At 42.1% G+C, this 27,055-nt stretch overlaps 1 protein-coding gene across 2 annotated transcripts in view; it reads right to left on the bottom strand.

Moving 5' to 3' along the window:
- Positions 1-27,055, bottom strand: part of ANO1 (anoctamin 1) — a 76,601-nt gene that overhangs the window by 36,098 nt on the left and 13,448 nt on the right. For both annotated transcript variants that reach the window (XM_075837961.1, XM_075837962.1), the window contains exons 3-9: positions 22,989-23,321; positions 13,652-13,750; positions 11,063-11,214; positions 9,745-9,799; positions 8,656-8,707; positions 3,145-3,200; positions 724-762 (exon numbers count right to left, since the gene is read on the bottom strand). In XM_075837961.1, the coding sequence (XP_075694076.1) occupies positions 724-762; positions 3,145-3,200; positions 8,656-8,707; positions 9,745-9,799; positions 11,063-11,214; positions 13,652-13,750; positions 22,989-23,321 (786 nt within the window). The remainder of the gene's footprint in view (positions 1-723; positions 763-3,144; positions 3,201-8,655; positions 8,708-9,744; positions 9,800-11,062; positions 11,215-13,651; positions 13,751-22,988; positions 23,322-27,055) is intronic.

The following is a 27,055-nucleotide window of genomic DNA, read 5'->3' as shown; positions in this document are numbered from 1 at the left end:
AACCCCCTCTCTGTTGAAACACATTATAAAGGACATAGGATGAAGAGGGGATTCAGGGGCTACAGGGTGAGCACCCAAAGCCCACCAGTTACCCATTACTGGCCTTTTTTCCTTATTTCCCTGCATAACCTGCATTTTTCTTGCCAAAAACAGAATTGGATCACATCAGAGAAACATAGGTACAACAGATGCTCAGCTTTCCCATAAGCAAATATAACTAAGCAATGGCTGAAGAGAGTTTTTGAAAGCACAGCCATATCCCAAGTATAAAAAGACTACTGCACCAACTAAAATCTGGCCCGGACACGGAGTAGCCACCCTTTACTGCAGGGTGCCTCGTGTGTAATGGGAACGCAGACCATGCGCTTGCTGTCTTTCATTCAATGGGAAAACCTTGCAACATATAGGACATCAGCATACTCCTAAGTCACGATGCAAAACGTAGGTTTGTCTTCCAACTTTTGGCTCTCCAGTTGTGGCGAAACGACAACTCTCAGCATTCTTTGCGAGCTAGTGGCGATCATAACATGCAGGGAGTTGTAGTTTTACAACAGCAGCAGAGCCACAGGTTTGAAATCCCGGGCTAGTTCTCTGGACAGCACTGTTTTTTATACATGTAACCCATAAGATAAATGGATGGTGATGATGATTTTTTATTTTACGCTTGCTAGGTTTAAGAAACTCACAACGCTACAAATAAAGGATGTCATAAGAAGTACTCACCTTCCGGTCATTGAGTTCAGCATCATTTTCGTAGTCTCCCTATAAGTAGAAGAGTAACTCATATGAGCGATCTACACTCCAGTAATAGTCATGACAAGAACTATGCTGCACGAAGGCCCTGTTAAAGGGGTTGTCCGCTCAAGAAAAAAACTAACAGAATTTTTCTATGGTGAAACAGATCCTAACAAATCCCATTGATTTATAATGGAGACAACCAGGCTTCTGTTAGGGCTCCAAGATTTTAGAAAACAAGACTATGCTATTGTTTCTGGAAAAAAAATAAAAAATAAAAAAAATAAAAAAATAACCCACTGAAACCCGACAACGACATGAACTTGGAGCAGTTTCAATATAGTCATTTCTAAAGGTTGTGTCATGAAAACCTGAAGAACAGTGCACACAAATAGTTTCTGCTTTGCTTCACTTCACAAGACAACATTTGGACCTAAGCCATAACAAATAAGAAACCTACAGGATCACAATAGAAACCACCTCAATGAGGCAAACCACTTTATTTCGGCAAGTCTCGAATTCCAGTATGGTGGCTTTACGGAAACCCAAGTATTAAAAATAGTATTATTGCTCTCAGATCTCCCCTAAAAAGACAGGTTCCAAATACAGATGGCCATAGATGTTAAGATGGTGGGAGTGATGAATATCTGCTCAGTGGGGGTCAGACCGCTGGGACATCCCCGATCACGAAAACGGGCTTACCTTGCCGTTTAAGGGAGTCCCATATGAATGGAGCGGCAGTGCGCATGCTCAGCCACGGCTCCATTAATTTCTATGGGCTGCCGAAGATAGCACAGCGGTAGCCCCATAAAAATGAATTGAGCGGTGGTCCAGCCTGTGCACTACTGCGGCTAGATTCCTATGGGCCCACCAGGAATGACAAGATAAGCCCGTTCTCGTGATCGGTGGGGTCTCAACGGTTGGACACCCACAATCAGATATTTATCACCTATCCTGCGGTAAGGTGATCAATAATTGTTATGGGAATACCCTTTTAACTTGGAATTCCCTGATAGGGTTTTCAGAAAAGTTTTGTAAATTAGACAACCCCTTTAAGATATCTGGATGTTGCCTGTAGAGAAGATAAAAAAAAAATATAGAACAGATTTAGAGCACCTTATTTTCTCTTGGAGTCAGCTTTACATTGAGCCCATTGCTTGGATGTTCGGTACATGAACTGCTCAACTATATTATACAACACCTTGTGTTATACCCTGGAGAATCCCTGATGAATGATTGAGTAGGGAACGTTCCCCTGTGTATTACAAGCGCTCCTTGGTCGGATTCCTAGCCTTAATATTTTACAGCATTCCTGCTGGGAGAGACAGATTCTCTCTGCTATGTCGCTGTAACAGCTGGAAATCACACAAGGTCAGTGGAGGAATCAAGTAAAAAAACAAAAAACAAAAATCACAAAACGACCCATCACAAAAATAGGAATAAAATACAAAAAGGCAAATAATGATAAAATTTGTACTACGTGGTAACAGCTTTAATGCACATCTTCCAGATTACTGCAAGTGGACAGTGAGAGCAGATAGTGAAGCAAGGCTAAGAACGCAAGTTAGATGTTTGAAGTCCAGGCCGCTTTCAAGATCTCCGCTTGCTGTCAGTGAACAGACTTTAGATTCAGGGGCTGACTGCAAGTACAGACCATGAAAACAGAATTGAAACACAAAATAAACTGGAAATTTACTAAATGACTGTATAATGAAGAGTTTCGCACCTTTGTAATATACTTCATGTTTAAATTCCTCACCATTTTTAATATCACTGCTTGCTGTTAGTGAATAAAAACATTCCCGATAAAATTAAAACCCATCCTGATCATGTTTTGTTCAAAGAGGTGCTAAATGTTTGGTATTGCAGTATTCAAGTGAATGAGGCAAAACTGCAATACCAGACAAAACCTATGGACAATGGTGGCGCTGTTTCTAGAAAAAAAACAAAAAAAATAAAATATGCTAAAAAAAATTTCCGAAGCTCAGCCAACCCCTTTAAGACAGCTTCAGGGTTTTATATAAATTATTATTTAGATCGGTTTCCCCCAGAGTACTGATCTTGGGGGCTGCAGCAGCAGGAAGGGGTTTGTTAACAAGTAAGCCGTAAAGATCCCTATGGATGCATCACATATGTAACCAATCTATTTAGACAAGATGCAGGTAAACCTCCATCTGGGATTGTCTTTTGTTGTTTTTTTTTGGGGCCATTATTGTGTCAGAGCCTGGGCCCACCGGAGGACCTGCTGGTACTATGGCAGACCAGCATTGAGAAATTACCAGCAGAGGAACGCTGATCAACTTATTTTAGAGGGTCGAGCGATGTAAAAATGGGTTTTCCAAATGTTAAACGATATGTATATAAAATATTTAGTAGCCATGACCCCATTTAGACATGATTAATACTTACATCATGTAGTGGATAGGCAGCACTATACACACCATTAGCAAGTAGGCTGGTAATTCCTATGGAATAAAAAAAAAGTGTTATATAAGTGAACATATAGGGGGGGGGGGGGGTTAGAATATTCCATTGTGCGGTATATAACGGGTTAACGCGCCACTGCGCAGGTTCTGAAGTACCACAGTTACTGGGATCCCCAGGCTTGCACGCTGCGATTCTCCCCACAGGGACGAGTTTGGTTTATTATTAAAGCTAAATTAAATATAATCATAGCGCAGGCGGCTTACGTTACGTCCGGCAGACGCATCCTTGTTATCACAGAGTCGTTGTTCACGGCAGGCTGTATAATTATCCTATGTTTAGCTGCTATTCTTTTCTTCTTCGCAGTCTCAGGATAACGGGTCATTGCGCTTCACAACACTGGCAAACTATTATTTACTTGGCCAGGGATGAGTGTCCACGATACAAATCTAGGCAGCTCACCAAACACGGCATTTATAGCAGCCACACATCACTTCGTGTGTCTCGATCTGGGGGGGGGGGGCGTTCAATTTATTTAGCAAAAGTATTTTCACCCCAGGAATGCAGAGCCTGATGCGTTTTTTTGTGATAAAGGGACAATCATAATAATAAAGTATGGTCAATGTTTTTTTTTTCTAACCAACGAATCTGAAAATGTATCAAACATGTGGACTTCACACAATCATTGACAGGGCAACTCTAACCATATGGTGGCTCAAAATAGCGATCGGTTAAATGACTGTTCGGTCACCGATTATCTTCGCCGACTCCCCCATTACCATGTCCGATTAGCTGAATTAACATATGGGGGAGATGCTAATAGAAACCAATCAGGTCACCGCTTTCCTTTGCACAAATTGTGATACATCGCCCCCAGTTATTTCTATGAAAAGAGATCAGCTGCAACCAGACATCTGTTTTGCCACTGATCATCTTTTCCAATACGTTGTTTGCTCCCAAGATAACAGAGTGTCCTGCTGCTGGGACTCCAGTGATGAACTAATCTACAGGGGAACCCAGCAACAAGTGCTCTATTTCCCTGCAGTGCCTCCACAGGGGAAACGAAGCATTACACACATCTATTGAAATCAATGTAACGGACAGACAGATACACCAGAGTTCTTACAGAGAGACAGACTGTTTTTGTAGCCGACTAACAGGGGAGGGTCCTGGCAACCATGGGAGGGTCCTGAATGGGAGGACCCCCTTACTATTAACTCCGAATACAATAATAGGGCATTTTAAAATAAGTTTTCAAAACCAGACAACCCTTTAAAACAGGGCAACAAAGTGTAAGCACCCAGAGCGCGTATGCTTTGTAATATGCACCCCATTTTGTAAATGGTTTGGTGTATCTAGCAATCCCTAAGTTCACGAGTGTGATCTTTTTGGCAATTTTCAGTGACACGTAGCCTGGTTTTATCTTCAGTCAGATGGATGCCCCAAAGGAGGTTTAAAGGGGTCGTCCAGTTTTATGTTAAAGCTTAATCACAGTATCATGAAAATCTTTGCAACTTCCTAACATACCTTGTTTAAATGCCTTACCATTTTCAAGATCTGTGCTTGCGGTCAATAAATAGAAATACAGTCGGACAACCTGTACAAGCCGAATACTTGTCACAGCTGAGAGTTTGTACTGATACATTGTATCTAACCCTCTGGAGAGAGATTAATGCTGATGATTTATCCAATTCAGGCAATCCTCTGACTTGAACACAATTGTAGCAAACCCTCAGTTGTGGGAAGTATCTCTGCACAGGTATTCATCCTCCGATTGTAAACACGAGTGCACTCATTCACTGACAGCAAGCAGGGATTTAAAAAAAAGAAAATCGAAACAAAAGTATTTTATAAAGTCGCTGAGCAAAACATTATTTTTTTTTTATTTTACACAAAACCGGAACAATATCTTGCTAGGAGGTTTCCATCCTAGACAAATAAATCTCGGAGGATTCCTTTGCTACAACAGCCGTGATCGGAGGGATTGATTCCGGCAAATTTTCTTTCATGTAGGTCATATAATGATTAAATAAGATTTTTTTTAAATCGGATTATTTCTACTATCAGATAAGGATTGTGTCAAGCGTCGCTATGTGTAAACCCAGCCCGGCAGGTGGAGGTGATGAATGTAGATCCCCATGACGGAGATGTGAGACGTGCACTGTATACACCATGAATACAGAACATTGAGCTTTCATGATGAAACTATGCCAGCATAAAGGAGACTGAGCAGACGCGGTGTTCTTCGAAAGCTGGAAAAACTGACTTGCAATCGACGCTTAATCCCTGCCCCTCTCAGTCATAGAGGCATGAAAAGATTATTGTAGGGTATAGCAGTGACTAATACCAGGAGCAAGGCTTCTACAATGCATGGATTAATGTTGGGAACTAGAGAGGTGTGCCGAGAGTAAACATTTCTTCAGGCCATCTCTGGAGTCATCACTTGAGCGCATTCAGACAGACTGACTGAAAAAAGTCTACTGACATCATGTGTGTGGGTGGAGAGGCCAACGCCTTCACCGCATGTTCAAGACACATCAAAGCGTGGACATGTCAGAGTAACATACCTAAAAAAAAAAACACAGCGAGCGAAAACATTTGACGAGCTAGCATGAATATATAAGACAATCGCTTATTTAGCAATTCCATAATATAGTTTATCAGAAATGACATAATAATAATCCTATTTTAGAGCAATGTTAACGGCTGACTTTTACTATGGACCACAGTTAGTGCCTTTAGTTAGTGATCGCTGATCTATACTATTGACTACAGCTAGAACTTTTACTCAGTGCTTGTGATTTGCATTGGGTTATTCTTATCTCTTGTATGGCATAGGAACTTTGATACTATTAGGGTATGTTCACATGAGGTCATTACGTCCGTAATTGACGGACGTATTTTCGGCCGCAAGTACCGGACCGAACACAGTGTAGGGAGCCGGGCACCTAGCATTATAGTTATGTACGACGCTAGGAGTCCTGGCCTCGCTGCCGGACAACTGTCTCGTACTGAATACATGATTACAGTACGGGACAGTTGTCCGGCAGCGAGGCAGGGACTCCTAGCGTCGTACATAACTATGATGCTAGGAGCCCGGCTCCCTGCACGGTGTTCGGGCCGGTACTTGAGGCCGAAATACGTCCGTCAATTACGGACGTAATGACCTCGTGTGAACATACCCTTACTGGTTGGCACACATTGTAGCTTTAAATTCTATGTTGTTTGTCCCTACTTGATTTAAATAAAAGGTATGTTTTACAATTTAACTATTCTACTAGGTAGCAAGTAGTTGGGAAAAAAAAAATGGGTTTCTATATATTCAATACTGTCTGAGGCACCATGCACACGACCGTAATTTTGATTCACAATTACGGACCAAAATACTGATCCATTCATTTCTATGGCGCACGGACACCTTCCCGTATATTTACTGGAAGGTGCCCGCGTCGTAGAAAGCATCCGTAAAAAAAAAAAAAGAGGACATGAACTATTTTTTGATTTCACGGACCGTGCTCCCATACTTTATAATGGGAGCACGACCCGCAAATGCTGGTGACTGTCTGCGGCCGCATTCACAGAGTTTTTTGGCTCTGATTTTGACGCAAAAACCGCGTTGGAATCAGCTCCAAAACAACGGCCGAAATCGCCCCCCATTGATTTCAATGGGAGGCAGAGGCTTTTTCCCTGGGTGGCCTTTAGCTGCTCGCGGAGGAAAAAAAAAAGCAGCATGCTCTTGACGTGGTTACGCCTCTGACCTCCCATTGAAATCAATAGCAGGCAGAAAAAACAAAAACAAAGCAAATCTCATCCACACAGCGGAAAGAATCTGCAGAAAAGGAGTGCGGTAAGTGACTTGTGATGCGCATTCTCAATCTGGAGCATGTCAGCTTCTCTTGTGAAAACGCTGTGGAATTTCCGCACCGAAAATCTGGTCGAGACTTCAGTGTTTTGGTCATGTGTGGACGTAGCCTAACAGTAAAATGGTCGTCTACAGCAACCAATAAGAGCTCAGCTTTGATTTCTTAAACTGCTCTGGAAAAATAAAAGCTGAACTCGGATTGGTTGCTATGGGCAACAAAGACAGTTTTCATAAATCAGGCCCGTGTTTCAGTTATAGGCCCTCGGGAGTATAATCGATTTACCTAGGTCTGCAGGCAGGGCAAGAATTAAACTAAAACTTTGGGCAGGTTGATTGGGTGGCTTCTAGGGGCTGTATAGGTGACGGCACAGGGTGGTTTATAAAGGGACGTAGCTGAGGGACAACTATCTTCCTGCCGCAGCATGTCCCTTCCCTCCCCTCTTGGTGGTGGTTGCAGTGTCCAGGGCCGGCTCCAGGTTTATGTGGGCCCTTGGGTGACACAGACTTCGTAGGCCCCTTTGCGGGGAAACTCACGGCGGCAATAAAACAGCAGAAAACATTACTTTGTGCCCCCATATAGACGTTAGGCCCCGTTTATGCCCCATATAGAAGTTAATAGAAAAATAGACAGGGAGGCAGCACTTCCAAATAACAGAGCTTTAATCACCCGTGCAACGTTTCAGTACAACAGTACCTTTCTCAAGCATGAGAAAGGTACTGTTGTACTGAAACGTTGCACGGGTGATTAAAGTGGTCTGTTTTTTTTAAGTGCTGCCTCCCCGTCTATTTTTTGATTGCCCAGTATTGAGGACCGTGGACCTAGTCCTATTGAGGCGTGCACCTACTTGCGGTCCGGTGCTCTGCCTGGGACTACTGCTCCTCTCCCATATATGGACGGTGATGCCGTGACTACGGCAGCGACAGCACCCGGTGGCCGAGTGGGCCCCTCCCCCCCCAAGGGTAGTGAGCCCCGGCACTTGCCCGGGTTCACCAGGTGCGGATGTCAGCCCTGCTAGTGCCCATTACTTGGGTGTATCTTGTTGTCACAGCTCCTTGCAGCTGGTGTAGCTCTTCACATGCCCGCTGTTGCCAATGGCCTGGCATTTGGTACTAGGCAATAGTTGTTGAAATGAAGGGATAAGTCAGTAATTAAAATAGGTTTATATTCTTCGTGGGGAAAATTAAGAGTGCGGGGTCTTATTTCAAGGTCAAATGAAGAGGGGATTAAACTTGTTATATTTGTAGGCCATGGAGTTGGGTGTTCCTATAGTCCTCAAATTTTGTAGCTTTGGACAGGTCTGTCAGCAGTCTAGACTGCCATACATTTTAAAGGGATCAGCCTGAGTTATTGTAACGCTCCCACGGGTGATTCCCATTACGAGATACAATTAAGAAATTGCAATTTAAGGAAATGTCCCTGATCTGCTTGTGCAGGTTCACCAAAGGTGAACCAACTCAGAGTCCAAATCTAATCCAGGTAGTATGACGCCATGTTTACTTTACCTTAAAAATTTTACTTTATGATGATGGTGGTAATTTCTGGCACGATGGTGATGAGGATGATGCACACAACACTTGGATTTGAACAACCATTGTACTTAATTAAATAAATGCTTAATTAAATTTGCGCTCACCCATGCTGTATTTGGCTTTGGTACAGGTTGTCCTTTTCAAGATTTCATACACCTGTAAAAACAAGATGGAAGTTACTATCACGGATGTAATGTGAAGTTCCCGGGCCCCCCAAATAGTATTTGGTACAATATAGTGTCCCCTTTTAGGGCCGACATCATCAGGGCGGAGGTGCAAATACAATCTCTGCACCGATTTAGCAACTGCAGCGACCACTAAACTCCACTGCAAAATCTTTCATGCATCGGGTTTGCAGAACTGTTCGAGAATTAGTGTTACATTAAAAGGGATTGTTCGTGATAGCAAAAAAAAAAAGTGTCTTCATTTCCAGCACCACGCTGATCAGCGTCTAGGATTGTAGCTCAATCTTATTAACATGAATGGGGCGTAGCTGCAATACCAGACACAACCCATGCACCAGTGTGGCACTGTTTCTAGCAATAAAGCAGGCTATTTTTTCAAGTGCTGGACAACCCGTTTCGGTTTCTAACAGTCCATGTAAAGTTGACAGGAAAAAAGCGTATTCATGCTATAGCACTAGGAACCTTAAGAGGTCATTAGTATTTATATGTTGAGTCCATAGATCCCAGCAGAGGGAAATACTTTCCAAAGTAAACCCCCAAAAGGAAAGATTACACACTAGTCCTAATTGCTGGGATCTAATCTAATTTTTTTGGGAATAAATGAACTGAAAATGTAAACAGGTCCCTGTACTGAGGACTTAGGGGTCCTCAACTCCTCTTGGGTAGGCCCCTCGGTGGTGATGATCCAGGAGAACCCTTGCCATCTCCAAGAAACTCAAGTTAGCCTTTGAGGCCTAGGACTGAGCCGAACTTTGACAAAAATGGAGCACATGATCATTGAAGATTCCCGAAAATCATCGTATCTCTCATGAATCTGTATTATGCTACTTTCCAAAGAAGAGTGCCCAGAAGTAGAACTTCTCCCGGGCAATGTGCATATAGACCATAGACAAGGTCAGCGTTACATTGTACATAATGATGTTAATGGCCGATGATAGGTGCGAAAAATAAATTGGCACGCAATTAACACTTAATCAACAAGGGACAACCGGCGTGTTTAACACTTACAATGGAACTTCTTGTTTTGCTGTCAAAGAACGAGTCTTTGTCGGACATATCGAACCTGGAAAATGATGAAGAGTTTTATGGTTAGTGGTGGATGTAGGAAGACTAGAGCTTTTAGGGTAAGGACACGAGCGTGAACCACGGCCGCTATGTATGATCTTTCCCTTACATTTGGTCAATGCAATGATGAATACACCATACGATATAGTCACAGTATAGCTGGATATACACATGCGTGTGCAAAGACCAAGAAAAGTTTTTGCCTTCCAACAAGATTTTTCGTTTCAGTAGGTAAAGTGCTAATGCTTTAAAACCCTATACACCCTGTCTGAAAGGAGTCCCCAAGCAGAGATCTTGTGGATCACCCTACAGGTCAACTATGTCTTTATATGTTTATTTTTTTACAGTGAATCCGTGGAGTCTCTGCATGGACTCTCAGCATGGATCTGCACTTGTATGTAAACACAGATTCATATAGCATTGACCACAAGATATTGGCTCAGGAACATCTTAGACGGTGTTCACATCTGCTTCGTTAGGGGTCTCCTTAGCAGATTCGGTGAAAAATACCCGAAAAAAATTGCGCAACACGCTATTTCTTCCAGTAGCCCATCAGACACCCTGATGGAAACAGGATAGAACCCATTAAAGTAAATGGGTTCCATCGGGTGACGTTTGTGTCAGTCATCAGACAATGGCTCCGGCGCTTAGATTTTTTTCCCGTTCCTTTGTTCCTATGACGGAACGGAAGAAAGGAAAACCTTAGCACAGATTTGAACGAAGCCAATTTGTACCCCTTTTCTTTTTTCGAGCCGCCGATTCCATCATGATAATTTATTATCGGCGGGTGTACCCTGCACTGAATGCATGTTTCCCCACAAACCAATAGGGAAAAGCCGCATTACACCACGTCCTACTAAAATCAATGGACGTGCTGGGTCCTCCAGGTAGAGAAGGTTGCAGTTTGGTACTCAATATATTATAAACGCTCACGTAATATATAATTATAAAGCAATTTGGGAAGATCTGGTTAAAGCTGGGTTCACACCTGCTTTGTGACAGTGAGTTGTTCTGCTCTGTCAGAGCAGCAGAACAAGGGAATAACGGAACCAACGGTTCCGTTGCACAATGGACACCGCCGGTTGCCGATAGAACCCATTGACTTTAATAGGTTCCGTCGGCTTTCCGTTGGGGTGTCTATGATTTTACCGGACACAATAGCGCAGCATGTTGTGCAATTGTCTCAGGAGCTTCCGATGCGGATTTGAACAAAGCCTTATAGAGACAAGAATGCAGTAGATACTAGATCCCATATACTTACAGATGCTGCTTTTCTCTGGAGAAGGGGTATGAGAGATGCTTGACTGTCTGTGGTCGGTGACTAGCAACCTTGGGCTGAATTGGTTCAGTTATTTTCTGCAAGACTGAGCTGAGTTTGTGCATCAGGCCCTGTCTTTGATTTATGTGATAGATCTGGAATGAATAATGCAATGTATGATAATTCTATGGAAAATAGAGACAAATGCAAAAACAGCAGCAACATAAGGAATCGGACACATGGATATTTTGAGGGCATGGAGCTGGGCAGTAGTCTTATGGCCTATCCATTACTCTAAGCTATGGACACTCTGAATGTTTTTAGCGGTTTCAAAATCACAAGAGACTTATCAACTTTGTATTTGGGATCTTCCACCCATACATTTGGACAGTATACAACCTTCTGCACTACCTACCCCAGTCGATAGGTGAGGCAGTCTGCAGTTAATCTTCCTTGACCCAATGAAATAACACGCAAGGTCAACTGAGCCAAGAATGGATGTCCTCACTATATCTAATATCATTATATACCCAAGTGTTTCTTTTTACTTCTAAATACTTGGGTCATTTGTTCGCCAGACTCTGTAGCCTCCCTGTCAATTAAAAAGGTTGTATGAGACTAGGAAAAAAAAAAAAAAAAGTCTTCTCCTAAAACCACACCACTCTTGTCTATGGTCTGTGACTGGTATTGCAACTCAGCCAAGAACGGCCCTGGACAAGTGTGGTGCTGTTTTTTGGAAAAAAAAAAACAAAAAAAAACCAACACTTTCTTCTTATCGGATACAAACTCTAACGGTCAGGAAGGACGAAGACGATTAGAGTCAGGTGTTAAAATATTAAGGTATAAAATGGGGTGATTCCTGTTGACCTTCCAATTCTGCACACAGAATTAAAATGAGTAACGCATTGATCGTGAACACTTTTTCCCCAGAGTAAGTCTCATCACATCTGCGTTCTCCATTACAGATATCAGAAAGAATACTGCTGCATGCCCTAAAAATCATGAACACCACGGCAGAACCAGATTGACTCCATTATAAGTCAATGGGTCCGTTGGGCACTGGTGGTATCAGTCGTACAATCCAGCACTGCATTGTGGTTTCCAGAGCCTTACAAAGTGACATTTTGCATTTTGAGCTGTTGTCATGTCTCCAACACTCATATGGTAGTGGTCTACCCCAATTATCAGAAGTTCCGAAAGGGAATCCTGCGGGGAGACGGGTACGGGCAATGCCGATCTGCAGCAAACCTTCCCTAGAGGGGAAATGCCAGAAAATACCTCCAGCCCTAGCCCGACAATGCAATAATAAGGCAAGTGCTCTTAACTTTGGATGTAGCTGACACTCCAGAGGAAACGTACCGCAGAGACAAGACCTTTCATACTTTGCCAGATTGCTACTTAAAGAATAAACAAGTCTCTCGATAGGCTTCTAATAGTAAATGGGCTCTTCACATCTAATTCAAGACATCTCCAGCGTACCATTACACTTCTAAGATCTACAGTGCAGCAAAGTAGTGGATATTAAAATTCATAATAATTTAGACCTTTCGGGGAACGTAGCACAAATTTTGAGCCTGGGACCTGAATGTTTTACATGTCTCAGCAGTATAAAGGAAAGTAGAAATATCAAATGAAAAAGATGGAGTAAGAATTGCTGGTTTGCCCTCTATTGTTTGTAGGCCAGGAAGCGGCCTACGAGACCCGCCTCAATTCATACAGTATATGACGCACAGAGGTGGTGGAATAGGAAGAATGTGCTATAAATGTCTGACAGGTGGGGGTCCCACCGTGAGAGAATAGGGATCCTGGCGGCTGCTAAGAAAAGGAGATGATGTGAAGAGAGGGGAGCTCTTCATTATACTCTATGGAAAAACTTTATGGAGTTTAACAGATTGCTACTCTTAGCAAGTGCTGAATTACCAGTGGACCCCCATGCTTCTGATGGGTATGGGTCACCAAGGTCGGAACTTCACTTTTTAGAAGTTAAGAGTATGTATGTATGTATGTATGTATGTATGTATGTATGTATGTATGTATGTATGTACGTACGCACACACACACACACACACACACACACACACACACACACACACACACATATATATATTAATCATTGTATCGAAAGTTACATAACTTCCTAATATACTAGTAAGTTTCCATTTTTAAGATTTCTGCTTGCCTCCAGAGAACGGAAACATTCACACAGTGGGACTGGAATATAATAGCAGTGACCGATAAGTAAACACAGGTCTGAATTTCATACATTTAGGATGGTTTTACCATATGCACGTTACTAGGAGGTGTATGGGAATGCAATGTATGCTAGATCCTGACATCACAGTGACATCACCGGTTCTTAGTACATACGTAGGCTTCATATTGAGAAATCTAGACGTAAGCGATTTGTTCACAGCACACAAGTGATGGGAACACTTAATCCTTTTATTGGGAGAAATATACAATATTATAATGCTGGAGCATTTCTTACAAATCATAACCTTCAATATAGCAGCGGCCTATATGCATCAGTCACTATATATAAACGTGTCCCGGGTTATTTATGAAGGAATAGTCTACAATGTGAGCACATACCTTCTTAGTTGGCATCTTAAGTTTCATAAACTCAGCTTCTCTGCAGAGAACATTCCAGGGAGCGTGAATCTTCACAAATCCCACACCGTGCATTTTAGTCTATACCAAGAAAAAAAGAAATAGGAAGCATTGAAAATCTATTGCAGAAGTTCATAAAGGTCCCTGTGATGCATAGAAAAGTTTTCACATTAGTCATAGACGAGCAGTTGACTGCCCAAAGCAGATATTCAATGTGTCACCCCTAAGGGCCAGAGGCAAGATCTAGAAGTGAATGACTATAGGCAGAGGCGCCAATTCGGCCGATGCCTGGGTGCAACTGCAACCTCTGCACTCCCTATAGCTACGTCCGACTATAGGGTCTGTAAGGCCATTAAAAAAAGTAGATGAACCCCACCGATCAGAGTTGCAATACCCCTTTAGTGTCTACTTTTTTTAAAAAATTAAGCTGATCCTGTGATCAGCCGATTGCTGTGGGTCCGACTTCAAACGCCCCTGATGATCAGCGGTTGTTGCTGAGAAAGTTAGGGCTGGCTCTGGATTGCACCTGCAGCGGCCGCAGGGGAAACATATTAGTTTATTTTCCGGCTGAAGCAGATCCACCAGAAGGACTCTCCTCTTAGCAGCCGTCTAGTCTGGCTAATATTTATGGGCAACTTAAAGGAGCGGGCACCCACTAACCTTGATCCCGCCACGTGTAAAAAATTAACATAAAAATAAAGTTTCTGGATTTGCGGACTTGACCAATATAAGGTGACATTTCACTTGAATGCATGGCTTCGTACCCATTTATACCAATTCTAGAGGGGTGATTAACATAATAGGTGACTCCACCTTTATTATGTCACAGTTTTATGGGCTGGGGATCAGGACATGTAAAAGCTGAGATTTACTACCAGTCTAGTCGCTGCAAGCAAAGCGCAGTATGTGTACATAAACTATGCAACCCAATAAAAATAAGTAATATGCAATCTAAACCTGGAAAACAAACAGACTGGCTACGACAGAATTACGGGATTTAGATTCTAATTATTTATAAGATACAAGACTGACATTTTCTGTATTAACAGACACAATCCCCCAACAACCTGATCTGTATGGAGTCTGCAAGATGGTCCCTCTATGTCTGCCACTAGGGAAACAATTGGACAGGTATGGTTGCATTTGTCCAATTCTATGGCTTACCGCCACCGATAAGCGGCACCAGAAGTGCCTAACCTTCGCTTTTGAAACACCAATTTCCCCTATTGAAATAAGGTGTGTGCATGGTGTGTCAGCCAAATAATGACCTACTTTACACTCTATATTTATAGATTCTCTCTCATCAAGACAGGTCTTCTGCAATTTGAAAAACTATCTGACAAGACATTACATGGAAGTGTTCTAATAGTGTAAAGGACTGCTAAACTGATTGTATCTTGCTTTGCACTTGGATGAAACCTATTGTTTTCGGTTACCATCCAATTCAGGCTAAATCGTAGCATTCTTTAATCAAATCCAGAAAAATTTCTGCATGCTTGACCACTAAGTCATACCTTCAGTTCGGAGACCACGTCCATACAGAGTGGTATGTCTCCATGGTAACAGACAACAAACCCTGTGTAGTCTGATCTTACAATAACACCCCATATCTCTTCCCCTATTTCTTGCTAACATATTTCGGTAGGATAGCAAGCAGTAGAAGAAAGATGGAAGGAAATAGGAAAGGCAGAATCAGACTACACCAGGTTTGTTTGTAGTCTGAAAACATGAAACCTAAATCGCTCTGCGTAGGAGCTGTATAAGGAGAATATTTTGCATTTTTTGTTTTAGACCGCAAGAGAGTCACCTTTACAGTAGGGACAGTTGTAGGGTTTCCATAGTATAAAGGTTGTGAATTACTGTCTTTTTTACAAATGTTAGAACATAGGTATGACCCCGAGCCCTCTTTTTTCAAAATGTTTTTGTTCCTATGGAAAGAAGTTGTCCAGGTTCAACTTAGGAAGAGGGACGGGGTCACCTTAAGTGGGACACCCATTACATTTAGTCCATAGCAGGTTCTCCTCCTATCATACGGGCATCCTTGCTTATTCCACTTCTGGATGGTCCCTTAATCCAGTTCTTTTGACAGTGCCCATAAACTTGCTACTTCCGCAGTACAGAAGGGACCAATAAAAGTCACTGAGCAAATAATAAAGGATGAAATTTATGTTACTTATGTAAACTAATATACAAGAAGTCATATAATCTTCATTACCCCGTAGCTGCTCACATAAAGCCCTTATTGTTCTTATTGGCACTCATGTCCACCTGCTCACATGTGATGTTTATCCGGAGATCACCTATACACTGAGCTGTGTCTACAAAACGTGCCACGGCCTTACCAGGACAACACGCATCACGACACCCAGACAGAAACATCTTTAATGGCCTTTTATTTGATCTCTGGAGAACTTTGTAAATTGAGCGGCTGGTAACGCCCGTTCTGTAAACACCAGTACAAAAGCGGAGCTCTAACATGTCTGATACGTCACATGTGGGCATTATATTTTTTTATGTAGAGTGAATAGTCAAAATTTATCCTCTAGCTAGTCAGATATCATTATACATGGTTCTTCATTGTCATTTTTACTTAACAGTGTTTGTATAGTCAAGAATGTACTATATTACATCCAGAACTAATTCCAAAATGTTCTGCCCTATCAAAATCAATTAGTCAAAAAATGTAAAATCCAAAAAGGTCCTGAGGGCGGGGAGTACCAGGAATGCCAAATTCAAGTCTCAGAGTGTATACCCACAAACAAGCAATTACAGGGATTTGTTATGGTTACAATGGCTTTTAGAGATCGTATTTTTTTTTTAATGTAGTGACAACCACATAGGTGGGGGGGGGGGGGTAAAAAGAATATTTACTTATCCTTACGTTCCAAACATATTAACTTCTATCTAGCAGGAGCTTCACGCTTACGATTTGGGGGCAATTAGACCAAGTACCTGACATTTTACATACCCTCTAGTCCTCTGAATACAGCCCTTCAAGAGTATACATATCGTACATTTGAAAAAAATACATATGTCCAAGTTCAACCAAGGGATGGGAGAAATTATAGAACTTTAATCTCAATGAAAGGCTGAGCAGAGGCGTAACTATAGGAGGGGCAGAGGGTACAGTCACACCCAGGCCCAAGAGATCCCTCAACCCCCTACGAGGAGACCAGCACTATGAATGATCTGTGATAGTTGGGGCAGTGTAACAGTTTTTTAAATTAGAGGCCAAGGTGCTTTAAGTTAATCTACGGCCATGTTCACACGCTAAAGTAAAAACGGCTGTAAAATACGGAGCTGTTTTCAAGGGAAATCAGCCCTGATTTTCAGTCGTTTTTAAAGCATCAAACGTTTTTTGATGCGTTTTTCGAGCGGTTTTTCTATCGACACAATCAAAAACGGCTCCAAAAACGGCTCTAGAAGGGACATGCACTTCTTTTTACGCTCCGTTTTTTTCAAACGGCCCGTCTAGAAATATGCAGAGCAATTTTTTGGAGTCCCAAACCCCCTGATTTATCCAAGAGACATACAAGCCACTCCCCAACATTGCATTTTTCCTGAGGACTATGCCAAATGTCATAAATCCACTAGAAACGATAGAGCTCTTGATTGAATATTCTCAGATACCTTGTGGAAGACCCTCCCCTGCTTAATGCTAGACTTCATCCGTTTCACCCTTGCTATACTTCTTAGTTGTTGAAGCCATGAAATCAAGCGAATTGCCTAAATGTTAGTTAATTTAACAAAACGTATGTAGTTGGGGTGCAGGGTTCGGTTATCACAGGGCAAACAGTAGTCATTTCAATAGATTGTAGTAATTACATGTTGTTCCATGGCACCATATAATTTCATACAGGGAGACATTTTTATGTGGCATGTTCCATCAGGTCATCTTATGAAGGTACTCGAGGGCATATGGAGTGCCTGCAGCTATGTAATATGGAGCCATAGGGACTCCACGGGCTGCTGTACCGGCTCAGAGATGTCTTCAAAATGGTCTCGTTGGCCGTGGTAATCAACTTTAATTCAGGTTCCATTTTCTAAAATGAACAGAGTCTGACTGGTCTAATTTGTCTCGGAGAAAGAATGTCCTCCTGGCCCAAAATTAATCAGAGACTCATGACAATCACAACCACTCAAGTTGTCAACAAATACAGAAACACCTTATTTAATTTAAAAGTGCTGTAATTCCTAAATACAGAAACAAGCAAGGTTATATTTATCTCAGGGTCTAGCGAGTTTAAGGCACAATACTCCTAGTCATTGCTTGGGACTTTAAGGCTTGATTCACACGAGCATGTTCCGTCCATTACGGACCGAACGTATTTCGGCCGCAAGTCCCGGACCGAACACACTGCAGGGAGCCGGGCTCCTAGCATCATAGTTATGTACGATGCTAGGAGTCCCTGGCTCTCCGTGGAACTACTGTCCCGTACTGAAAACATGATTACAGTACAGGATAGTTGTCCCTCAGCGAGGCAGGGACTCCTAACGTCGTACATAACTATGATGCTAGGAGCCCGGCTCCCTGCACTGTGTTCGGTCCGGGACTTGCCGCCGAAATACGTTCCGTCCATTACGGACCGAACATGCTCGTGTGAATCCAGCCTAAGCCTTTAAAAGGGACGCCCACAGAGAACTTCACGGCCCAAAGACAGCGTCACTGACTGTGAAAAGTCATCGAGTCAGGCCGGTAAAACCCTGGTAGCCCCTTATAGTGACCAAACCCAAAATATTGTTAACCTCCAGGTTCTCGACAATCAGAGCGGGACAGATTTGTTTTTAATCTTAAAAGCTTCTCTGTGAGTGTTTACAGAGAGATCTTTAGGGGAGCATGTATCAAAAGTGGTGCAATGAGAAAAAGAAAATGTGCACCATGTATAAGAACTATGTGCGCCATTTTTCATCCTGTTCTGCAACATGTAATAGATTTGAAGACAGATGCCAAAAAGGGCATGGAAAAACAACTTACAATGGTTGCGACTAAGAATGTGCGTGTCTAGAATTCCCTAAATTTCACCAAATTGTATGTAATGTGCATCAGGTTGATAACTTTGGAGCAACTTGCATAGAATAAAAAGTACTGCGCAATTTTAGGCTACATGCACACGTCCGTTTGCATTTTGCAGCCCGTAATCAATGTAATAGTCAGTGTCTCAGTGTGGCCTCCGCATCCATTCTGTATACATGATCCGTATTACTTCTGTACAGCATCCTTATTTACGGAAACGCAAAAAAAAAAAAAAAAAGGCAGGCAAGAAATTAAATCAATAGCTTGTCCAAACCCCGAGGTGGTCATATAGTCCCGGTCGGCTAGAAACTCAACCGCAAAAACACAGACAGCATACAGACAGCACAGGGATGGCATCCGTGTGCAGTCCTTGGCTTTTACGTTGCCATAGACGTGAATGGGCGAATCCGTGAAGCAAACACGGACAGGAATAGGACCTGTGGTCTGTTCCCACGGGTCCCAACACGGATCCATGAAAAACACGGTAGCGTGCATGGGGCCATAGAAATGAATGGGTCAGTGTGATATCCGTTAAAAAACAAACAAAAAAAACCAAAACCGGTAGCACACTGAAGAAAACAACGGTCACGTGCATGTAGCCAATTCTTACAACACTAGCGATAAAAGTGTCCCCCCTATTATGGAAATATTTACCACTAAAAGCATCTGTAATAAATGCATACAATGGGCACGCCACCCCTGTATGAAATTGGAGGCATACAGAAGAGCGACAAACTTCTCTGGGTAATGTTTTACGGCTCTGTACAGCTTTGAGGTTGCATGGGGCTGTAGTGCAGTTGTGTGCAGGAGCACTTTATTAAATCAAACAAAAAAATAAATAATATATAAATATATATATAACATTTTTAAAATGACAAAAAACAAAAAGTAAGGCAGGCCCTATTTTTCAGAATTGTTCTAGAACCCAGAATGGCGTTACCATTGCTTACTAATCACATAAGATCCATCCCACAAACTCAGAGCAATAAGCTTAGATTAGATCAGGACTTGATTTGGCTTCATTAAAGCTTTTATTGCCACCCCTAACAGATAGAAATGGCGCCAGTCACAGATTACAGGAGAGCTTTCTGCAGTATTTATGGTTATCTGCAGCAGAACTAATGAATGATCCTTTTTACTCATCTTAAGTAGGGCAAAAAAATAAAATAAAAATTAAGCCTTCCACCTTGTTTAGAGCTCGAGCTATGAGGACTACAAACTCAGAGCAGCTCCAGCCGCCACGACTGCGACGTCTAGGACACTGTATATTACTTCTAAAGTTAGCAAGCTATAAAAACTCCACATGACTTGGAAAAGCGCAAACATTTGCAAGCGTGCCTGCTATCTGCCGACCTGCCAGAAAGTAAGAGGAGCCGCACCGTGAATTCGTGTCTGCCATGATAGATGGAGGTTAGTAAATTACAAGGAAGAAACATTCAGCTGCATTAAAGGACAGGATCTGATCCTAGTTCAAGTATGGCCAACGTAAAAAAAAAAATACCAAAAACATTCATACCGGGCTAAAACTTAAATTTACTTGAAGTACACTATCATTTTTTTGTGCTGTTGTCCCAATGACAACACTTCCTGTGGGACATTAGGTCTCCTAACAGAGTGCCCTATAATACACGCAGAACAGGGTCAGGCGATGAAAGGAAATTCATCCTATTGACCAAATACATAAAGGGCTATCCTACAACAATACATATGTACTGGGTGCAAACAGTGGAAGAGCGGGGTGACCGGTTTATGGGATTACCGGCAATAAGAAGACAGTTAATACTCATATGAGCCATTCATTATCTTCTACAATTGATGGAGAACAGAAGACATTGAACAATGCGTTGTGTGTAGCTTTCAATGAGTGACATATAGAGGATAGACATAGGCCTGTAGGGTGTTTCAATGTCGGAGAGAGACTATATCCCACCAGCAATTTCCATTTGACGGATTTTGGTGCAGATTTACTGTGAATTTCATCCTTTCTACAAAACGGTGAAATCTGCAGTGAACATCCAGAACTGAAGGAGCATGCTCCGATATCCGCGTGGACTATGTTCCGCAGCGGGTGGGTGATATTTGTTAAAATCACATCCACATAGGTGGTAGAATAATTCGCTTTGGATTTTGTGTGCACAAATCTGCAGCATATCCGACCCGTATGCAGGGGACCTAATGGTTCCAATGGCTCAATATTGGTACACCGGTAAGGGATTTTATAGAGCCCTAGGAGGTAATTTCTCGCTTATATTATTTGGGGAGCAAGGGGTCCTATTACTTTTCCTGCACAGGAGCCCTTCCTGTTTTACAATGATGTTTATGGAGCATCCAACAAATGCCAGTCTAAATTTTGCTGATGTATTCGTATAATAAAGACAGGGAATCTCCATCCGTTGCAGCCCTGTGCTACTCCTTAGGCCTAATGCACACGACCGTGGCGATTTTGTGGTCCACAAAACTACGGATCCGTTGTCTGGACTTGTGGTCTATTTGTTTGCAAAAAAAACTTCCATAGTGCATCCGTGTGTCTTCAGTATTCATGGATTTATAAGAGACAAAACAAAAAGGAAGGTGGGAATTGAGGTCATTAGTTTATTCCAACCCCCTGAGTAGGTCACGATCGCTCAGCAGCACGACAACAGGAGAATTCACTGGTGTCGTTTGGCATCGTATACGCAACCCGCATGTCGTCTACAATTTTCACAGTCCCATAGACTTCTATGGGCGAGTCCGTGCCGCAAATACAGACCGTAAAATTACACGTCCCGAGTTTTTGTGGCCCAGACTCCAGGGGGCGACATGTACACGGATCCGTGAACATCACAGTCGTGTGAATGGGGCCGTATAAACGAATGGGTCTGTGTGCTATCCACAAAGATTGAAAATAGCACACGGACAAAAATACACAGGTGAACATATATGTAGTGTACCTGCTCACAAAATCAGTGAAATACATCGTTATGTGTAATTTAGATATCAAAGGGCATAATGGCTGACTTAAAAGGGGTTGTAGGAGATTAGAAAACATGTCTGCTTTCCCTCAAAAACAGCATCAGCATTATGCATGGGTTGTGCCCAGTATTGCAGCGCAAGTGAATGGAGTTGAGCTGCAATACCAGACACAGCCTGTGGACAATAGTAGCACCATTTTTGGAATAGAACAGGCATTTTTTTTCTATCACACGACACCATTAGCAGTCTTCTTGTGCTGTTCTTTGGCGTGGTAAGGCTGTATGACTATGTTAGGGATGAAACAAAGAGGAGGCAGCAAAGGAAGTTGACCAATTCTGGTGGCGAAAGTCACGTTGCACATACAACACTATCAATGTCTTGCTATACAAAGACTTTTTAGAAGTTCAAGATCTTAAAACTTGATCACATTACAAACATTTTTTAAATTTCCCCATGGTGGCTGATATTTCTGAAAGCCTGAAGATATTCTCCGGAGTGACTCCCGAGCTATGGAACGTCTTGCATCGCCGTATTGTAAAACTTGAGTTGCATGATAGGAGTCTCATGCCATTCTAATTGTGTACATTTTTTTCTTCCATTAATATAGATAGTGGCATGTAGTTTGGACTGGAAGAGGTGTGTGTTTCAGCACTCAAAAAGTCGCCACCCTCTGTAACTTCGGAGTATCACTGGACTTCTCACCGTAACGGATGCTTCCACGTCTTATAATAGCCGTCAATCGACCAAACAAAATGATGAAAGGGGCTGTACAGGGTTAGGTAAACATGCCTGCCTCCTTCCAGAAACAGTGCCACCCCTGTCCACAGGTTGTGTGTGGTATTGCAGCTTAGCTCCATTGAATTGAATCAGGCTGCATTACCACACCCAAGGCGGCAGCCATGTTTTTCTTATCTTGGACAACCACTTGAAGCTCTACTATTATAACAAACACACAATACTAACAAAGAAGCCAGTCAACAAAAAAACCTTCTGAACTAGTGTGGACTCACAAAATGATATCTGAAATCCAGAACCCTGGCAACATGCCTCGGAAACGCCTGCTCAGAATAAGCTTATCTGCTCAACATTGTATTTTATCTGTATATTTAGGAAGTAGGGAGTGGAGCATATCTATCAGGTGGGTGGATTTTAACCTTTCCAAATGCCACCAGAAATATCGTGATTAAAAACCAACCCAACGTTACACAACAATGAGCTCGCTGATTCACACCTTCCGTGTTGTCTTTGTTTGATAATCACTAAATCCGTCTCAACTGGTCAAACCTCTTAGTTGATGCCAATGTGCGCAAATTTCTACTGAGATTCCTCCACTGGCACAATATTAACAATTACCTCCTCGTCTTTCTCCAGTTCCAGACCGGTCTCCATCAGGTTACCCTCATACTCTTCTCTGCGGAACCTCTTGTCATCTTCATGATAATCTAGCTTGGGTTCGGTTTCTGCATGTTCTACGTCACCCGTTCCCCCAGGAAGATGGTGACTGTCTTTACTACTTCGAGACGTATGCAAAGAGTTGTTATGGTGGGACTTTCTACTTGGCGTTCGGTTACCAGAAGACTTCTTGTAGGTGTAGGCCAAAATATAATCCACTTTCCTCTGGCCATCCCTGAAGCACAGACCATGTTTACAGGCAGAGTCCTGATCGGCACCAAGAGAATTCAACAACTGAAAAAGAGAGCAATGGTTAATATACATCATATCAATGACGAGAGAGTGGACAGCCAAAATATAACCAAATTAAGTAGATTAATAATAAAAAATTAAGATAATACCACAGTGTGGTTCAAAGGGCTTGTACGGGTTATAGGGTTCATGTGGATACAGGTTCAACCTAGAAAGAACACATTTGAGGTGTGAGTGCTTCAATGTCTGTGGTCCAGAACAGGTACTTCCGGAAATTAGAGTGTGCTTTATGGACAAGATGCCCGAAAGGTACGCCTCTAAATCTGTGCTGATGCCTTCCCCGAAAGCTCCAAGACTGGTAAAGGAAGAAAGAATCGAGGCTGGGCTATTCTTCCTGAATTTGGAGACTAGGTCAACAACCCCATGTTCTCTTCTGCATTGGTGGTTATGAGAATCTTCTCCACTATTCGTCTCATAAGCGAGGTCAGCACTATTTTTGTATAGAGATTTGCGCAGTTGCCTCCAGCACTACAAGTATTTTATCAGGTTGTTTCTATAGATTTGACCACATCCCATGTAAGTATAAACAAAATTCAAGAAGTTTACAGTTTCCATGGATGGTCTACATGGTGACAATCAGAGATGCTGAATAATAGGTCTATCTACTGTATGTTTAACTGTACTGTTCCGCCAAAGATAAGGGATATCTAAACGGCGAATGGTCATTGCAGTACAACAGTATTGACAAAATCAGCTTGCCTAGCAGTCTGCACCTTTGTTGTAACGCACATCATAGTTCTTATCAGTGTTTTTATGTCTGGCAGATTGCCTTATAAACTTTGGCGTTCTGTTACAGTACCTAGGACGGTCTCGGCAGGAATATGGAAAAACTAACAGGAGTAGCCCGACGCCAGTTGATGGATCATCTTCCACATCACCAAACTCAAATCTTACTTCCCATTGAACTATGAGGCTAGGTTCACACGACCTATTTTCAGACGTAATGGAGGCGTTTTACGCCTCGAATTACGTCTGAAAAAACGGCTCCAAAACGTTGGCAAACATCTGCCCATTACTTTCAATGGGCTTTACGATGTACTGTGCCGACGACCTGTCATTTTACGAGTCGCTGTCAAAAGACGGCGCATAAAATTACAGCCTCGTCAAAAGAAGTGCAGGACACTTCTTGGGACATAATTGGAGCCGTTCTTCATTGACTCCAATGAAGAACAGCTCCAAATTACGTCCATAAAAGACGCCCCGCAAAACGCGAGTACATGCAATTACGTCTGAAATTCAGGAGCTGTTTTCTCCTGAAAACAGCTCCGTAATTTCAGACGTAAATGCAGTTATCGTGTGCACATTCCCTTGTAGATGAAATTCTATAGCTGGTTTTATTTACTGAACTCTATTTTGAGTATATGAAATTTTACCCAATAAGATTTGACTCTTGGACTCCTGGCACAGAATAAGTCCATGATTTGGTCACGACATCAATGGCCAAAAAAGACAATATCTAGCTCTTCGGTTAATTGGTCAGATTGTTGCCTCCTCCATTACTGTGGTTGGATAGGTGCCCGCGTACACAGCCAGCAAGGAGCAATTATAGTCAACATAGGAGCAAATTTTGCATTAAAATCTCTCCTTGAGTTCTAGTAATCCTTACATGCCGACAGGTTGCTTATAACTACAATATGTAAAAGTCATTGTATATAGAATGTATAATTTATGTAATTGAATTTGTAGGTGAAGAATAGCTGATTGTAAAAATACATCACTAACATGATCTGTAGGTCTGTCTGTGACTAATCAGCTAGGAGGTGGGTGGGATAGGACCCCTACACCAATCTCATAACGGAATTTTAGCATGAACCAGGGATTCAGCTAATGTGAACTGGTATCCAATAACGACAAAAGCCCAGAATAGCAATGAGAGTATGACAAAGTGTAATAGGTGTGAAATACAACTAAACAGGTGGTGCTCATTACCATAGCAAGTGATCAGAATCTACTGAATCTCCTTGCGGGGATCCACCCTTTAGGATAATGCACCCTGGGAAAAAGTATGCAAAATAGCTCCCCAGAAGGAAGTAAACCGTCTCTCTATTGCCACCTATAGGTGGCAACCCTGTAAGTCAATGTCTGACCCTTTAAAAAGCCTTAAAACTGTGGACTGCACTTTTTGGAGTTGTTGCTCCTCCTGCCATGGTTCAAGGCCATAGAAAGGGTCAGACATTGTGGCATAGGAAAGCAAGAAGGACTTCGGATTCCACTCCACCTCCTGACAGAAGAAATGAAGAATCACCTTTCACACTAGTCTAGACAGTGTGACCATTACAGAGATGGGAGACAACTTTTAATATGCTTTCCATGCAGTAAGAATGCCTTTTGGCTATGAAATCCATTCTAAGACCATGTTCGCTAATCACTAAGGGAGTATATATTACTTAAGACCGGTGCGTCACAGTGCACTAAACCAATTAGTATTCTTAAGATATAATAATTATTTTTTTCTAGCACGGTTTGAAATTGTGAATTTCATGGAGAAGTGGGTTACACTAGCGACCGAAACCGGATCCCTCTACATGGTGTTAAACAGTGCGGATCCTCAAGAGGCCAGATATTCTAACCCTCCGCATGCAAGGGAAGACATCTGTGTTGGGCTCAGCCTTCCATTTGCAAGCTTGCATAGATAGACAAAATCTTGGGAAGAAGTGGTTGATCCAAAATTCATTACAGGATAGGTTTTAAGTTAAGCATAGACACAATTAGTCCACACAACAGGAAATGACAGAAAGTGTTCAACTCCCCTGCAGCGCCCCCACAGGAAAAATGAAGCATTACATGATGCCATGTAGTGAATAAATATGCCGGGTCCTCCACAGAGCAAGCGACGCTCTTTGTAGACACGATTTGCTCCAGATAATTGATGCAGATCCCAAATGAGGAACCCCTTCCTCTGTTAACTCAGAATGCCCTAACAGAATATTAAAAAAATGGGTTTTCTAAGCCAGACAAGCCCTTTAAAATGTGTCATATGTCCTTTATATATCAGTCATATAAAATGCATAATCAAGTATTATTGGCTTTGAATCAAATTACACACTTCATATGGTTGAAAAATACATATGCCCATTCAATTGACACTGGGGGAGCGGGTGGGGTCTTAGTCTACTAGTACTACTATTGATCCAGAAAAAAAATAAAAGAAATAAATCAAAAATTTATAAAGGCAAAAAATGCTGCCATCAAAATCATTTTCATGGTAGCCAGGCACAGCTCATTCTTAATATCATACCAAAAAGATGAATTCTTTCATTAAAAAAAAAACTGGTCTTGCACTAGGTAGGATGGTTTCCAGTTTTATGTAAATAAAGCTTAAAGAGGTTGTCGGGAATTCGAAAAAGATGAAGGCTTTCTTCCAAATTCAGCACCACATCTGTCCACAGATTGTATATGGTATTGCCCCTCAGCCCCTTTGAGGTGAATAAGGTTGAACTGCAATACCACACACAAGCTGTGGACAGGTGTGGTGATGTTTTAAGAAGAAAGCAGATGTTTTTCTAACCCCGGACAACACCTTTAAATCACAAGTTTCCAATATATTGTGTTTCAATTCCTTACCATTTTCAAGATATTGGCTTGCGGTCAGTGAATGAAAACACTCGTTTCTATTCAGAGGCTACAAACCCATAGTCCAGCTCACAGTCGATAAGGGGATACAATTGTATCAGTCTAGGCAATATAAGATAAATACATCAGCAACAGTTGTTCAA

Source organism: Rhinoderma darwinii, chromosome 9, assembly GCF_050947455.1.
Source record: "Rhinoderma darwinii isolate aRhiDar2 chromosome 9, aRhiDar2.hap1, whole genome shotgun sequence".
NCBI lineage: Eukaryota > Metazoa > Chordata > Amphibia > Anura > Rhinodermatidae > Rhinoderma > Rhinoderma darwinii.
This window is presented reverse-complemented; position numbering and strand designations above follow the sequence as displayed.